At 40.2% G+C, this 17,410-nt stretch overlaps 2 protein-coding genes across 14 annotated transcripts in view; one reads left to right on the top strand and one right to left on the bottom strand.

Moving 5' to 3' along the window:
• Positions 1–3,857, bottom strand: part of TCF12 (transcription factor 12) — a 218,303-nt gene extending 214,446 nt beyond the window's left edge. Inside the window, exon 1 of the mRNA XM_064456502.1 lies at positions 3,839–3,857. The gene's annotated coding sequence lies outside the window, so the exon portion shown is untranslated. The remainder of the gene's footprint in view (positions 1–3,838) is intronic.
• Positions 3,858–4,075: 218 nt separating this feature from the next.
• ZNF280D (zinc finger protein 280D) overlaps positions 4,076–17,410 on the top strand; it is a 54,603-nt gene continuing 41,268 nt past the window's right edge. Inside the window, exons 1-6 of one of the 13 annotated variants that reach the window (XR_010373758.1) lie at positions 4,077–4,284; positions 5,500–5,548; positions 6,079–6,135; positions 9,460–9,605; positions 13,439–13,504; positions 13,616–13,986. Coding sequence is in view for 12 of the 13 variants with exons in the window: in XM_064456481.1 (XP_064312551.1) it covers positions 5,511–5,548; positions 6,079–6,135; positions 9,460–9,605; positions 13,439–13,504; positions 13,616–13,986 (678 nt within the window). In the remaining variant the exon portion in view is untranslated. Of the gene's footprint in view, positions 4,285–4,408; positions 4,427–5,499; positions 5,549–6,078; positions 6,136–9,459; positions 9,606–10,053; positions 10,073–10,240; positions 10,326–13,438; positions 13,505–13,615; positions 13,987–17,410 lie in introns of those variants that run through there. The other 12 variants (XM_064456481.1, XM_064456486.1, XM_064456488.1 and 9 more) reach the window with 12 other exon arrangements.

The following is a 17,410-nucleotide window of genomic DNA, read 5'->3' as shown; positions in this document are numbered from 1 at the left end:
CAGTTACTGAATGCCTTCTTTGCTTCAGCCTTTACTGCTGAGGCTGGCTCTCAGGCAACCCAGTCCCCAGGGGTGAGAGAGAAAACCTGGAGGAAGGAAGACTTTCCCTTGGTTGAGGAGGATTGGCTTAGAGATCACCTAGGCAAATTGGATGCTCACAAATCCATGGGCCCCGATGGGATGCACCCATGAGTGCTGAGGGAGCTAGTGGATGCTGTCACTAAGCCACTCTGCATCCTCTTTGAAAGGTCATGGAGGACAGGAGAGGTGCCTGAGAACTGGAGGGTAGCCAATGTCACTCCAGCCTTCAAACAGGGCAATGAGGAGTACTCAGGAAACTACAGGCCAGTGAACCTCACCTGGAAAGGTGATGGAACAGCTCATTCTGGAGGCCATCTCTAGGCATGTAGAGGAAAAGGTTATCAGAAGCAGTCAACATGTATTCACCAATGGGAGATCATGCTTGACCAACCTGATAGCCTTCTATGATGGCATGAGTGGCTGGGTAGATGAAGGGAGACCAGTGGATGTTGTTTACCTCGACTTCAGCAAGGCTTCTGACGCTGTCTCCTATAACATCCTCATAGGTAAGCTTAGGAAGTGTGGGTTAGATGAGTAGACAGTGGAATGGATAGAGAACTTGCTGAAGGGCAAAGCTCAGAGGGTTGTGATCAATGGCACAGAGCCTGGATGGAGACCTGTAACTAGCGGTGCTCCCCGGGTGTCTGTACTGGGTCCAGACCTGTTCAATATATTCATCAATGACCTGGACAAGGGCAGAGTGTAACCTCAGCAAGTCTGGTGATGATACCAAGCTGGGAGGAGTGGCTGATATACCAGAAGGCTGCGCAGCCGTTCAGTGAGACCTGGACAGGCTGGAGAGCTGGGCTGAGGGGAACCTGATGAAATTCAACAAAGGCAAGTGCAAGGTCCCACACCTGGGAAGGAACAACCCCACGCACCAGTACAGGTTGGGGGTTAACCTGATGGAAAGCAGCTCTGTTGAGAAGGACCTGGGAGTGCTGGTGGACAGCAGGTCGACCATGAGCCAGCAATGTGCCCTTGTGGCCAAGAAGGCCAACGGTATCCTGGGCTGTGTTAAAAGGAGTGTGACCAGCAGGTTGAGGCAGGTTATCCTCCCCCTCTACTCTGCCCTAGTGAGGCCACATCTGTAGTACTGTGTCCAGTTCTTGGCTCCCCAGTTCAAGAAAGACAGGGAACTGCTGGAAAAAGTCCAGCAGAGAGCTATGAAAATGACCAGGGAACTGGAGCATCTCCCTTATGAGGAAAGGCTTAAAGACCTTTGTTTGTTTAGCCTGGAGAAGAGAAGACTGAGGGGGGAATCTTATCAATGCTTATGAGTATCTCAAGGGTGGGTGTCAAGACGATGGAGTCAGACTCTTATCAGCAGTGCCCAACAACAGGACAAGGGACAATGGGCATAAATTGGACCACAGGAAGTTCCACCTGAGTATGAGGAAAAACTTCATTACTTTGAAGGTGACAGAGCACTGGAACAGGCTGCCCAGACAGGTTGCGGAGTCTCCTTCCCTGGAAGCATTCAAAAACCACCTGTGTGCAGTCCTGTGGACCCTGCTGTAGGTGTACCTGCTCAAGCAGGGGGATTGGACAAGATGATCTCCAGAGGTCCCTTCCAACCCCTACCATTCTGTGATTTGTTTGCCTAATTCTTTTCTAGTCTCTATGAAATCAGTATGAAGATTTTGTTAACATTTGAGCTGAATCCTCCACAGAGGAGTATGTTCTTTAATTGCCTGGTACTGCTGTCTGCAATGATAACTCCAAGGACTACTACTAAATGTGGAGGGTAGGAAACCCTGTTTTTATTTTCCCCTACCCCAGCACCTCCCATGTCACTTCCATGGCTGATGAGGAACATTAGAATGGACCTTCATTGTTGATGCCGTCTATGAAGTCTCACATCTTAATGTTAAGGAGATGCAGCTCACCTATATCACAACACACAGAGTTTTCAGTCTCTTCTTTATAAAGAGCTTTTTCAGATCTCATTAAACTTTCTACTTTTTTCTTTAGTTAGTCACCAATTATTTGTTGCATCACAAAGTTTTAGGGCTTTAACTACCTTCTCAGCTTAGCTAAGATGCTCATCTATAAACTAAGGGAGCCTTGGAAATAACTATGTTTTGTAATTATGGGGGTTGTTTACTATCTTTCATTCATTTTTGAGTTTCAAAGTTGTGAAGGCTCATTAATTCTCACTTGGTAAACTTGGTTTGCTCCTACAGCTTTGAAGGATAATGGAAAAACATGATATTAAAACAAGTTTGTCCAAGGACTTAGGCAGGGATCTTGCAGAACAGACAGTATGCAATTCTGCACCTTCAGAATGTACAAATTTAACAAATTAAATGTGCAGAGCTGATCTTAATTCTGTTATTTCATGCTTTTTCAATGTTCTAGCTTGTAATCTTAATATTCTTTTTATATTTATCTTGCCTTAGATAGAACATGAACATGTGCAATGATTTCTCAGTAAATAAATGAGTCATTGAAAATACATGTTTCAAATAACTGGGTTATACCGCTCTCTTCCCAGTCGCTTCAGTCTAAAGTAACTTCCCCTCTCTAGGTCCCATTCTTTTTGTCCATTTTCTGACAAATACCAAGAATATTTCTTTCTCTCTTTCTTTTTTCCTCCTACTCTGGCAGGATGGAATAGTTTAATAACTGTTTAATTATTAAACTGTAATAACCAAATGATTTAATGGCATAATCACTAAGCACCAATTATTTAATTACTAATGTTGTTTATTTTTTTTTCTTCGCTTCTCTGAGGTTCCAAAGTACTTTGGAAGCATCCCAAGGCTAAAGATAATAGTGAAAACGAACAGATTATCTTCCAGGGTAAACACAGTAGTCAAATCTTTAGAGTTTAAGTTCACAAGGAGAAGGGTACTTCACTTATTCTTCTGAAAAATACCTGTATTTGACAGAGAATTTACACTAAATAAATTGAGGGTGTCTGAAGGCAGCTGTGCCAGACATCACGAATAATAAGTTTTGAGAAGTATAGGCTGAAAAAGTTGAGTTACAGATTACATTTGGTTAAGTACTTTCCCATTAGTTATCTTCAAAATTCACCAGAAATATTTTCATATTTTACTAAAGGAAGAATCACACTTTTTTTTTTTTTTAATTAGAGTAGAATGGGCAGCAAAACTGAGAAAAAAAGAAAATAAAAACTCAGGAGCATTCTTAAGGCAGATGTTGGCCAGGGTGAAAGAGCACTATAGACAAAAAGGCATGAGAAAAACTGAAAATCTTAGTCACCTTTCGGTTCAGACATTTTTATATGCAAATTCCGAGGTAAGCAAAAACGCTGCTCTTTGTGGTACTATGCTCTTGTTCTCTAGCGACCATGTGTCATTGCCCAGTTAAGACCCTGTCTAGCAATTTTGTGATGTCCCATTGAAAGTAATGGGAGTGTTTTATTCAGTAAAGTTTGGAACTGTTAATCATATATTCAATCACGTTACTTAACCCACTGGGTAAATGGCTATGAAAAACCACAATGAAAACTCAGGTGCACAATGGCCCTCCAGGCCAAACCGCGTTTTGTATATTGTGCTCCATCAATTCCAGCAAGGCGCTCTGCATCGTGTTCTCAGTTGCTCGTATTTAATGCTAAATTAGGGCACAGCCTTCCCTTTTGCATGGAGTTCCGGGTGCTTGGGACTGACCGTAGCGCACAGGAAAGGCCTAGCTGCCTGTCACGGCCCACCGGGCGCCGCGACGCCATCCCTGTGTGCAGAACCGACCACCACACTCACTTGCATAGCGAGCGGGGCCTACTTACGGGGCACCACCGAGGTGAGCATCTCTCGCGGCGCTCTCCTCACCGCTGGGGCCCGCCGTGGATCCCGCCCGAGGCAGTGGCGGCGGCAGAGCCGGAGCGCGGACAGCGGCGACTGAAGGGGCGCGAGGCGAGCGGCCCACGCTAGCGGCGGGGTGTGAGGCCCGGCACATGGCATGGCGCGTCGCACCGCCCCCGCGCGGCCCCGCCCCGCGGCTGCCAGAGAGTGGGGGCTGCTGTGGGGCTGACCCGCGCTCTACCCGTCAGGCAGCGCGCTGGGCGGCCGCCCCCGTCTCCCGCCCTCCCCCGGCGACGGCGGCTGAGGTGGGGCGCCGCGGTTCGGCGATGTGAGGCGCCTCTGCCAGCGCGGCCGCCTCCCATCCCCCCGCCAGCCCGGGAGGAAGGGAGTGGGGCGGCCTGCCGCGGCCTCTCGCCGGACGCGCAGCACGGTAAGCCAGCCCGCTCCTTCCCCTTGGCCCTCCCTCCCTGCCAGGGCGGCCTACCGCCTCCCCGGGCGGAGGGAGGGAGCCGCCGCTCGGTGGCAGGCGGGCCGCAAGGGAATTGTCGCCTGCAAGACCGACGCCATCTTAGGTCGGAGCGCGGCCTTGTACCCCCTTCCCTCGTCCCCCGCGTCTGTGGAGCGGAGACCCTGGGTCGTGAGGGTTCCCGCGGGGCCCCGCTGGGAAGCGGTGGGGGCCTGCCCGCCGGGGCGTCCCGGGCAGGACTCGCTCCGCCCTGCCGCCGCCGTCCGGGGCCGGCCGCCGCCAGGGCCCCCGGCAATTGGCAGGGGATGCCGGGCTTGCCGCCGGGCCTCCTTCCCTCCTGCTGCGGCTGTGGTATGCGGGCCTCGTCCAAACCCGAACCCGTGGCCTCGGCCGAGTCACCCGGCAGCGAGGAGGCCGGGCGCAGGGCGGTCGGGCTGCGCCCGGGGTTGCTGCGGGCGGAGCGGCAGCTGCTCGGCTGCCCTCGGGACGTGGCTTCCTCCCGCGGCCTCGCACCCGTCGCAGCTCGCGGCTGTGAACTGCTGACTGGTTTGCAGAGGCAGTATCGGCCTTCCCTAGGCGGAGCTTATACCATCTCATGGCAGAGCGGGTCCTGTTGGCTGGCTTAGTTTGGTTTTGAGGGAAGTTGGTTTATACTTTGGCTTTTTAAAACTTTCAGGTTCAATTTCAGCTTGGTTAGTGTTTCTTCGCTGCTGACACAAGCGCAGCAGTCAATAGAAGTAAAATTACTCACAATTCTCACGAAGTTGCGGATTGCATACTCTTCTACAACTAACCTGATGCAAAGTTATGTGCCTGTATGGGAAGTTGTCAGAAAAAGACACTGGGTGCTCACCGTATGGTGTGTGTTGTAAATAATATTACTTCCCTGATCATTTGAAGTGCAGCTGTTAAACTGAAGGAAAAAGAATGTTGGAAAAAGTCACTGATAATACTGTTATGGAAAGGTGACAAACAAGTCTGAGAACTTTCTAGTTAATATAGATGCCCTCACTCTTTAAGCTCACTACCAATATCATGCTAGTGATTTGGTTTCAGTTATTTTAAGCCGATCCAGAGAAGTGTTGAGTATTGGAAAGCTCGCTTGGCCTGAAGAGTGGAACAGGTGACTCACATCTAAAGCAATAAATGGGTTTTCAGTAACTCTAAATTTTATTGCAGCTCCATTTGCCATGATTTCCTATAGTGTTGATTTCTACACGTCTTTAAGGTATGCTTCTACAGATCACTTTCTGCTGTTTTCACTGCAGCCATTACACTCTTGTTACATTTACTGATGTTTGTATCATTTTTGTTTATGTGAGTGCTTTTAAATCCTAACAGTAAAAAAAAACCAGGTTATAGATACAACTGGCTTTCAATAAAGTTAGGTATCTTTGAATGTAATTGATATGATAAATAAGGATGTCCAAACTGGTGCTTTTAAAACACTTATTTCATCAGAAGCTTATTGCTCTTTTGTGCGATGAGTTAATTTTTTTTCATCTTGTATCAGGTTTTTAGTTCATGGCTTGTCTAGTAACTATACTAGCATTCCATGGGCTTGTGTCTTTGCAGGTTCTTGGTTATCTGTGCCTGCCTAATGAACTTTCATGACTAGCCATAGCTTTTTCTGGGATATCTTGATATACTCTAATGATTTTTTAAAAATATATGTGTTTTAAATAACTTGTTCACAATTTTGACACTTTTTAGCCTAGAACAATGGTTTAAACACTTTCTTTGATTATATACATATAGACTTTCATTGGAGTTTTGGGCATCTCAGATGCATGGACTACCTTTAAGGAGATGCAGGTATGAATGTGTATAAATGTTTATACATATTAAAAAATGAAGAGAATAAAGTCTGTTGTCAATAAGTTTAGTTGTCTTATACTGGCGCCTGCACCTCTACTGGAAGATATTCGGGGTGAGTGGGGGAAGGATTCACTGTTGGTTTTGGCTTTGATAGCAACCACTAGCAGGATTCTTGGAATGCATTTTCGGTGTTCATGCAGTTAGAGAAGCTGAAAACTTGGAAGCTAGTTGTACTCTGAAAATGGATGTAGATGTTTCTTTTGGCAATGGAGACCATTTGAGCAGTTCGTGCACAGCCTCTGTAATCAAATCTGTTCCCCCTTACTGCAACTTCGATTGCTCAGACCACAGATTATTTGACCTCTCAATCATGCCAGTAAAACTGTTAGTGGGCCAGGTTATTTTTAATCTGTGCTAGTTCACATCACAGTCCTGTGAAAAGTTGTACTAGCACAACTGAGGGAGCAGTGCAGGAGCAGGGTGGGAACTCATTAGGCTAGCTTTGCTGGCAGGAAAAAAGTCAGTGAAAGCTTGGCTTCACATCATAGCACTGAAATTAAAAAAAAAAAAAACAAACGGTTAACAGATCTGAAATCATCTTAATACTTGCATTTTAAAAGCTGCCATACATTTTGAGTCACCTTTTGAGAATACCTTAATATGTACATCCTCATTCATAAAATGAAACGTCCATAAGACGTACCACCAGTTGGTGTAACTTTCCAGAAGTCCATGCCTATGTTATCCAATTATTTTTAACTGTATAAAAAAAAATCAGCTGCATTACAGTGTAGCTGAAATTAACACAAGTACTTTGTTAGAGTTCTGCTAACATACAGATTGCTTGTGTCTATTTTACGCTTTTAATGTAAATTACATGTGCTCTCATTTGCATTCTCTGAGCATATTTTATAATTCATTACTTTTTTTTCCTGGAGGTCGAATAAAAGCTAACTTTTTAACATAAGAGTTGGGGAGTTTTTTATTTTTATCAGTTCTATGAAAAAAAGTCTCTGAAAACAGTCTTTCATTTTGCCTTGAAGTCTAATAAACTTTGCCTCTGTGGTAGTAAAGAAAAGGCACTCTAAAGAATGTCCTCCTACAGAGGAGAGTCAGGCTTAATTATCTTTCCAAGATCTGGCACATGGCCCCTCTTGTCTGTCAAGTGGAAACTGGCTTCATACTTTTGCTCTTTCCCCACTACAAGAATCTAGTTTAGCGTCTTACTCGCTTCTTTCCTAGCACATGTTTAACTTCAGCACCCTAAGCTGATGGAGGAGGGGAGTAAAGGGTATAGCTTTGCTACTTTGTATTATCCCCAAGGCTTAACATGTAACACCAGCAGCCATGTTCTCATGCACTTTAACGAAAGTATAGGGATGATTCTGTCTGCTCCCCTGTGATAAGCTCTTACGGACAACTTATTTCTACAGTCCATCACCAAATGTAGCAGCTCATTACTCCTACCCTTAAATTGTCATCTTAGACATTAGACAGTTTCTCACTGTATCTTTGCTGAAGACTTCAATTTCAAACGTTGATAAATAATGAAGGGTATCTTTAGTTTTGCATAATTATGCTTTCAAAAAAGTAACTTGATCCAATGTTTAATATATATGTTGCTCAAAATGTTTTTGGAAAGGAGAAGATAATGGGAAATGGTACTGAAATGTGTTGAATAAACACCCTCTTCATCTTACAAGATAAATGATTTAGTTTAAAAAATATCAGTTTATAATTATGAATGTAAACTTGACTTCGTATTGATGTAATCATACACATTAGTGCTAGTTTGATGCCCTGACTCTTAGGTTTAGGGAGTTAAACAGTCGGAGAACTATCACTTCATAACAGTCATAATAATGGGAAGTCAAGCTTCCTTAACTAGTTTGCTTTGTCAGGTAAGTGTTACATTAGCACAAGAATGAGAGAACTATTGGTAATGTTTCCTGTTGGCAGTGGTCTGGTAATAAGACTAGAAATGTTCTTATATTGATTGTGGCCTTCATGAAAGGAACTGTTGTTCGGATATTCTTCAGTTTTTGTCAAAGCAGTTCAGTGATGAATTGAATTTCATGTGCTTAACTGCTCATTAATTTCCAGGAATTCCTGTATTGGCTGGAAGTACTATTGAGTTCCTCATGTAAAAATGTATTGTTTTCCCTCTGATTTACCAAAAAATAGAGACACTGAATTTTGTGAAGCTCCGTGTCTTAGGCAAAGCAAACACTGTTGTATTGGGATCCAGATCCTGGTTATTGCTAAGATATCCCTGTGGTTTTATGAAATTGCTGCTCTTATTACAAATTAGATTATCAATAGTGTGTGTAAAGAAATATAAAAGTTCTTATTTCCTGTATTGTTCAGAAATACTTTAAAGATTATGATAGAGGATGTGAAAAGAAAGGGGAATACTTCATTAGCCATCACTGTTTATTTAAAAAATACATAAACCCAGTTGTGGTTAGAGAATCTGATTGTAACTTGGTTAATTCCAAAAGCTACATATTTTCATTACAACTTTCATATGTGACTTTTTTTCTTACTGCAAGAGCAAGTCTCCAAGCATGAGGGACTCAGTCTGATGAGATCTATGCAAAAACTTTATCGAGTTCTAACTGATAACGAAAACACTATGCAATTCATTGTGGGTGTATGGTTTGGGGTTGTTGTGGGGGGTTTTGTTTGGTGCTTTTTTTTTTTTTTGGTGGGTGGTTTCATTTTTGTTGTGTGGATTTTGGGGAATTGTGGTTTGTTTTGGTTTTGTTGGGTTTTAAAGAAAATGTGATTATGGCAAAACCTTACAAAATGTGTGGGGCTGTGGTAGGTTGTGGATTTTGGTGGGGTTTTGTTTGTTTTGGTTTTCTTTAGATGCAAAGAGAATAAAGCTGTTACTAGCATTCAGTAAGTCAGTTGTGCCAGGGGTATTACATGCTCTGTAGGGTCTTCACATTTCCTGTGAATCATCTGGAATAGGAGTATTTTTTAAAAAGATACCTTTCACTGTGGTGTCAGAGGCTTGCTCTGATAGTTATTGGTGAATTCCACAAAAACAGTTAAAATATGTGGACGATATCTTTGGTCTTTATCATCTTTAACAGCAAAGATGAGAATTCAAATGATTGTCAGAAAGGTGTCAATCTTTGAAGATCTTGTATATAAGGTCAGGTTCAACCTGTATAGGACATGGAGGTGGGCGGGAAGGAAGACTGTTCTATGGGAGTTATCGTCAAGTGCAGTCATCTTTACTGAATGGTGAAACATCTGTTTCATGAAAGTACTGAATGTTTTGATATCTGTGTTTTGTTTTTTACTGTCTAGTCTCAAGATGGCAGAATTATTTATGGAATGTGAAGAAGAGGAACTAGAACCGTGGCAAAAGAGAGTGAAAGAGGTGGAGGAGGATGATGATGATGATGAGCCAATCTTCGTTGGAGAAATCTCAAGCTCAAAGCCAGCTAGTACATGTAAGATACCTGTTTTAAATGATGGAAAATGTTATTTCAAGGTGTAAAATTTGAAACTTAGTTTGAAAATATAAACTTTTTAACAGTAAGACTTAAGAAATTCTACATGTTAAAGCTGTTCTGTAGTTTGCTGTCATACTGAAAATTGGTATTCTTAAGAAATTCTGTCCTAAAACCCAGGTTATGCACAGCTGCTTCTACCTCTAGCTTCAAATCTCTAAAGTCAAAACAAGGACGTTTGAAGGTTTTAGCATTAACAATATGGTTAAAAGTCTGATGTGTACAATGCTGAAACCCTGCATGCGATTGCTTTTAATGTAGTTGATAGATATTTGGAAGTATCTCCCTATTAAAGTAATGTGCGTGAATTTAAGTCTTCGTGTTACAGTCCCTCTTTTTTTTCCACCCCACACTTCGTGTGTTGGTAGACAGTCTGAATGGGTAGACATCGTCCTGACAAAAACAAGGTAACTGTCTTAAGTGTCTATAATAAAAGCACAATCAGGAAAAGTGATTAATGTGAAACTAGTAGAAGTCTCTCTGTTAAGTAAGGTATTTTTGTTAATAAATTCTTTCATCCCCTGTAAAATAAAAGAGTTTTTTTCATCAAGTTCTGTAGTTTTTTCCTAATGCAGGCAGTGCAGGGGGTGAGGTTAGGTGGTTGTGATGACAACAGATGTGTCAGGATTCCATGTTTGTCCAGTGCTTGGGCTTTGGCAGGTAAGTAACAGAGAACATTATTTTTGTTACTTAAATCAATTTTAGTAATGAAACTTTTTTGCTTTCTATATACGGCCATCCAGTAGTCAATTGTTAAGAGGCTTGATCTAAGGTTTCTCTAGCTATCAAATACAGCAGACTGCCTGGTGAGGTTTACTGCTTTCAGTTTCTGCTTCATCTCTGCTATGCTTGTATCCAAGATTTCCACAGTCATTTTCTGAAGGTGTATAGTTTGCAGTGAAGAATCTCAAGACAAAATATTAAACTAGGCTCCCTGTCACACCCTGCTGCATGGACTTTGGAGCTATTATTAGCTATTCAGTCACTTTAGTTCACAATATTTTCATCTTGCATCTGAACTCTATTTTACTTACTCACAGAGATATGCTAATGCTTACTCACGGATATGCTAATGCTTCTTACACTAGCTTAAAAAAAGTGGGAAATTATGTTTTAAATATTAAAGAAATACGGAAGCTGATGTTGAAGTTCTCTCACCTGAAAATAGTTCTTAAGGGTTAACCTTTTTTGAATATTCTTAAAATATTCTAGGTAATATTAAAAATTTGAAGAATATTTTAAAATTACTATGTTTTCTGCAGTTACAAGCTTCTAGAAGGACTTAAAAATACCCTTACTGTTTTCTGGAAGGTCCAGAGACCTCTGGACTGCTTAGTCATTGGTAGTAGGTCATGGCATGGAACAACTATTAAGGCACTAAATGTACAGTGGAACAACAAATATGCCAAAATTAATTGCAGTTGTTGTAGTCTCAAGGGTTTTTTTGGTAGTCATAAAGGATAGAAATAGTTCAGGTGAAAACGATAGTTTTGATATGATTCAGCAACTTCAGGAACTCTGGTAAAAGATAGAGACTTAGAATATATGTGTCATATCCTAGTGCTTTCCATACTCGGTCCAGACACAAGTAAAATTACTTAGGGTATAACTTTTTACTTAATCTCTTTTTCTTCCTGTTCCTCAACTTTTCTCTTTGTAATCTTCTACTTCACTATCAAATACAGCTATGGAAAAATGACCTCAGTTCTTCTCTGGCTTGTAAGTAGTACTACCTTGCAGTAGTCAGGCTTCAGTTTGTTATTGGTGATAGGCAAGACACAGTGAAGTCAACTTTGCTTATCACTGTTGTTTAGTTTTTACCTGAGAAAATTCCTGTCTGATCAGATGAAAAATTGGATGACAAATGGAGACTTGTGTGTAGTTCTTAATTTTTCTGAAAGGTATATTTTCTTCAATACATAGCAATTTTTTTAACCTTTTCCTGACAATGCAAGTATCAGGTTTTATACAGACTGGTGTGGAAAACTTGAAGGAAATAGTTAAAAACCCAACTTTCACCTGCTGGTACAATGTCATGTACAGTAAAGTGCCTTTTCTGACCTGCTGGAGGATTAGTTTTACTGGGATGAGAAGTAACTCACATTTTGTTCCCTTAACCATTTACTGCAACTGCTCATTTTTCATAAAGTTACTGCTCATTCTTCTTGCTTCCTTTTTCATAATGATACAAACCTGTAATTTGTTGGTACTTTAAAATGTTGTTCTGCATGTTGGCTTTCTTAACTTCAGTGCTGTTTTACCTAAACAGGACAAATAATGCTTTGATGGGGGAGGGGAAAGGGCACATCAAGTCTATGTTGAATCAGTTGAGTCATGTAAATCTAGTTATTTCAAAACACTGGCTTCCTGAAATGTTATTTTTATAAACAGTGAAATCTACCTTTGTATTTTAGGATGTGAATTGTGTGTGCATCGAACTGTCTGAGGCTGCATATGCTTTAAGAGGCATAACTTTTAGGATTTTTTTTTTGTAGGTAGATGAAGGCCTTAGTTTCATTTCACTCTGAAATTCAAATGTGATGTATAGATGCGTTACTAAACACAGAGCATGTGTTCAGCTAAATCCTGAATTAAGTTAATCCTTGCTTGTAGTGTTGTATTGAAGTAAAAATAATATTACTATTACAGGAAGAAATTTCGTCATCTCTTAAAACATGAAAACCTGTTTGGATCTGTTGGTTGCAGCTGCTTTTTTTTATTAGCATGATCTAAATGCAGGTGACAGGCTGAAAGCTGTGATCTGAGCTCTACTGCTACTAGATTTATTCATCAACCTGAGTGGTGTATACTAATGAGCCATTGCTGGTGAAAACAGCCTTAAGGTTGTTAAACACAATGTGTAGATAATCTAAGATCTATTCTTCGAGATCCTGATGTAATTTGACCCTGGTTTGAGAAGGTACCTTAAATCTTGTTCGTTACATATTGGAGGATCAATCTAATTTCATATGCATATTTTCACTTGTCAGAGCAAGAAACTTGACAGCAACGATAACAGAACTGAGTATCTGGCAGTAGAAAAATATTTTGATTTGATGAATATTTTTGTAACATTCTGGAATGACCAGAAACCCCAGACTAAGACACAAAAAGTCGGGGAATAATGCTGGCATTAAAAAGGGAGTAAACGTCAAATCTAAGAAATACCATGTGTTTCTGATGACTCTAGTCATAGACTATCATGTAAGATGATCAGTCCTCTTGTAAAGTAGTTCCAACACAACTCGTTTGATTGCTGGTCTGTTGATTTTTCTTTCACACTGGAAAATGGAGATCATGAAGTCTTAAAACAAGTTTGTAGGTGCTGTATGTTGCTGTAATACAGAAGCAAATGGTGTAGTTTCTGTTACAGAGAAGATGCTTCCTTTAGTGTAAACCAGTTCTAGTATTTGGGGAACTTGCTAGGTATATGAGAAGCAGAAGTGAATGAATGTGTTATGATCAGCAGAGCTAAATATTTATGAGATGTTCTTTGTTTGCACTCTTATTTGTGTGTTAATCTATCTCCAAGAAAATAAAAGTTGAGATTCTTGGGTGAACTAGCTTAGCCTAAGAGAAGAGGAGTGGAAGAACATATCTTAATTTGTACAAATGATGCTTTGTTTTGCCAGGTATTTATTTTAGAAATAATATTGTCATTTATAAGTCAAATCCTAATTGGCTTAATCAGTGGATATGAATGCTACTTTTAATTTGAAAAGCAACTAAGCTATTAATTTAACTGCAATTAAGATAAATGTAACTTTTGACAGATATATTGAACAGAGTCAACCTCAGCTCATCACGAAGGGGGATACAGAATGGTGCACCCAGTAGAGGTACTTTATTGTCCTAATATGGTAATTAAAAACAAAAAAAAAATCCACAACACTTATGAAACATCTGACTGTAAAATTATATAAAGATAACTTTGGAATCCTTTACAACAGGTACAGTTACTACATTCAAGCCTGACAGTCACCATTATGCGACACCTGCCTCCAGCCCCAGTGCCATGCCTGTTTCATCAGTTTTTCAGTCTGTATCCAGACCTACAACTAGCTCTGTAGCAGTTCAGCCATTGTCTATACCAGTGAACGTTTCAGGAACTTCACAAACACTACAGAGACCAGTTGCTGGATGTTTGTCAACACAGCAAATGCCTGGGTCAAGTTCTGGAATATCACAGCCTGTTAGCAGACCTGTAACCATTCCAGTGACAACACAGCCAGTATCAAGAAATATCACAGTTCCTGTAGTGGCTCAACCTGTATCCAGGCCAGTGACTACTGTAACAGCACAGCCTGTAATACTCAATCAGGTAAATTTTTATTCCCTTAAGCTGTAAAATGCTCAGGTGCAATTACTTTTGAATAAATTAAGGAGGAACATACTGACTCAGTCTAGTAATTTGAAGACCTGGACTAGATTATAGACTAGGATTATATAAACTATGAAGATTCTAGGACTATAACCTTGCACTGGTGAATTAAAATACATAGCTGAAATTACTGATTTGCAAGGCTCAAAGATGATGGCTTTAGTAACAATGGAATTATAGTAAATGAAAATCTTAGGCATAAGAGAAATCAATACTGTTTAGGATGTGTGGAGAAATGATGGAAGTTCTCATTCTCTGAAATTTGCAGATTGCTCAGAGACAGATCCTCTGTATGGATAAATAAATTTCTTATTTACATAGCTTACATTTGGTATTTAAAGTAACCTTGTGGTTTTCCCATCTGATTTTTTTTTTTTACAGTGGCTGTCTTGGGACTTTCACTTCTCAAGAGAATGCTGTAGTACTGGCTCCTTTGGTGTTCTCGTGTCAGTTGTAGCGAAACAGTAGTATAGTAAGGAGGACTTAAGCAACCAAAAGTTGCAGGGTCGGTAGATGAAACAATTCAGTAACATAGTTGTGTTTGAAAAGCTCAAGGGAATTATGCACATGGATCATGTATCATAGGTCTTTGTGGATTGTCACAGAACCTCAGAATGATAACTTTTTAGGGAGTGAAGTTAGATACTGCTTCTACTGCCTTAGCTGTTGGCCATCTGTGAGAAAGAGAAAGTGAAGATTAAAATTTCATATTTGTGTGAGGTAAATTATGATGTGATACCTTTACTGAAAAGAATTTAAGCTGGAACTGTTTAGACAATGCCGATAATATTAACTAGTACTGTCGGGTTAAAACAAAGCCTGACAGAAGGCACCATCTCCACCATCCATGCAAATATACACAACTGCAGTTGTCCCAGCTGTCAGTCTTTTGGTATAAATAAAAATCATGCAGCCAAATGTATTCTGCATTTGCTGAACAGGGGTATCAGCCTGAATGAACATAGTTAATAAGGCCATTAAAGCATGAGAATTAGGTGTTCTTCGTAAGGCTTGTGGCTAAAGCATTGCTGATGTGGGGTTGTATTTTAAGAAAAACAGTGCAATGGTTTTCAGCCACCTATCAACTGCATGGCTGAATCTCTGGCGGATTCATTAGGAAAGAACTCATACCTTCCGATTTTGAGTCTTCAGCAGTTGCTAGTTTGCAGAGAGGAATTGTGGGCATGTCTGGTGAAGCAGGTTAGCTCAGTCTGTCACTGTATCTAAGAAGGCCTAAAAAATTATATAATCAAAAGTCCAGATATCAGTAGGATATATAGATTGCCTCCGGAGTTCTCTTATATCTGTCTTTATCAAGCAGGACAGTTTAATACAGAAACATCTGCTACTTCACATAAGGTATAGGCATATTTCAAGTCTGTGGATTTTATTTTTATAAACATTTACTTATTACATAGTATGCTTTATTAAATCCTTCAAGGGAGTACTAGGATGTTCTGCAGAATCTTTACTGCAGAAGAAAGCCCCCTCCTTTACTTCCCTCATCAATACATGCTCATGTTTTTGTTCTAATAGATAAAGCTGCTAGTGGCCTTTACATTGTTTTTATTAGAAAACCATAGAGTAAACAGACCTAGGAAAGCTGAACTTCTCCAAAAGGTATATGTAAACTGGATGTAACTCATCAAGACAGCACTTTTTGTGAGTTCTTTCTCATGCATCAAGTTCACTTTCAACAGGGATGTCACAGATGAGACTTTAGTTAAGTAAGACTATAAAACTTTGCCAAAATCAACAGGTGGTTGTTCTTTCCTAGCAGAGTAGAGAAACACCTTTTTGAAGAAGTTGCAGCCTAAAATATGACTTTCAAGGTACACTGCATGGAAAAGGATCTCTAACCATAGTCAGTTCCTACTATTCCAAGTTAGACTGACATGCTTTAGAAAGTAATGCCCCCTTTCCTGGGGTATCCAGTGCATAGGTATTCTGCTGTTGAAATTATCATATATTATATGGTTTCTTTACAGTGTTGGCATTTTGATCATTACTTTTATGACCTTTTAATTTTTTTAAATTATCCTAAATGTAACATCCTATTTTTTGGATGTTAAATTCTTGAGTACCTTTAGGAAGATTCTGGGCTTTTTTCCTCGCTTGAGACATGCTGAAATTGAATCTTCCATCTCTTCAGCTTAACTTTTCTAGGTTCAGAATTGTATTTCTCATTTTAGCTTTAGAATAATTTGGGGTTTTTTTATTGTTCCTGTCACTTGATTATGTTACGGTTTTTTATGGGAAGACAGGCTTGTTTGGTGTGCTTTTATTTTTTTTTAGTGAAGCACTAGAGTTCAGCTTCTTGGGCAAAGTTCTGTGATTTTATTTTTTTTTTAATATTACTCCTGCCACATTATGTCATTTGCTGTTCTTAATGTCATACATGTACTACCTGTATTTTGGTTCATGGCCTTGGTTTGAGATGGCCACATGCAAGAGTTCCTTAGGGTTTTTTTGATTTTTGTTTTCCCATTTATCTAGTCTTTCTTTCACTTGAAGCTGCTGTTTTAAATTAATGATTTTCTGCCTTGGGCTTTCTGTGATGCTTTTGTTCACACATTTTTCTGTTTCTTCCCAACTTGATTTTCCTAAGTGGCAAGGGCTTCAACAAAGTTTTTCTGGGAAATGTTTGATGTTTAGATCTTCACCTTCCAGATGTTGAAAATTACCTTTGAAATTAAAATCTTGTGATGTAAAGATGACTGTGAGGTACAACTAGATGCTAGCAGGACCCCTCTTTAGCGGAACATCCTTCAGAGTGCCTTTGCATTCTTAATATGGTGCAATATTTATTTAATCTCAGGATGTCGAAGTTTTTTCTGCGCGAACTGATTGCTTTTGATCACCAAATGGTTTGAAACAATTTCTTGAGTTTCATAATATGTAGGGATATAATTTACCTTTTGCAAATGTTTGGTATTCCAGTTTTATCATTGAAATAGTCCTTTCCAATCACAAGCTTGATTCACTGACTTCCTGTAAAAGTCTAGGTTTTGTCTTCTTTCTGCTGCACTATGTTAATACAGTTCCAAAAATTGAGTTGAATTTGGCTCAGTCATACTGTTTACAGCAATTCTAATTCAGTCAGAGCTACTGCTGTTGTGTATGATAGCACAGGGCTATGCTCTTCTTTACAAAATAGTGCTCATAATGCTTTTCAATAAGCCCCAGCCAATTCTGTCCATATCTTTCCCCTGCTTAATAGGCACTTCCTCAGTCTGAGCGTGATTCAGGTTCCTAGTTAATTTGGGGAGAGCAGAGGTCCAACACCATGCATTGTAATTTCTCTTTGTGGATTTGGTTACTAATTATCATGTTGATTTCCACAGTTAGGAAATCTAGGATGTGT

The sequence above is a fragment of the Phalacrocorax carbo genome, chromosome 7 (genome assembly GCF_963921805.1).
Source record: "Phalacrocorax carbo chromosome 7, bPhaCar2.1, whole genome shotgun sequence".
Taxonomy (NCBI): Eukaryota; Metazoa; Chordata; class Aves; order Suliformes; family Phalacrocoracidae; genus Phalacrocorax; species Phalacrocorax carbo.
The sequence above is the reverse complement of the archived record's forward strand: the minus strand, read 5'-3'. Positions and strand labels throughout refer to the sequence as shown.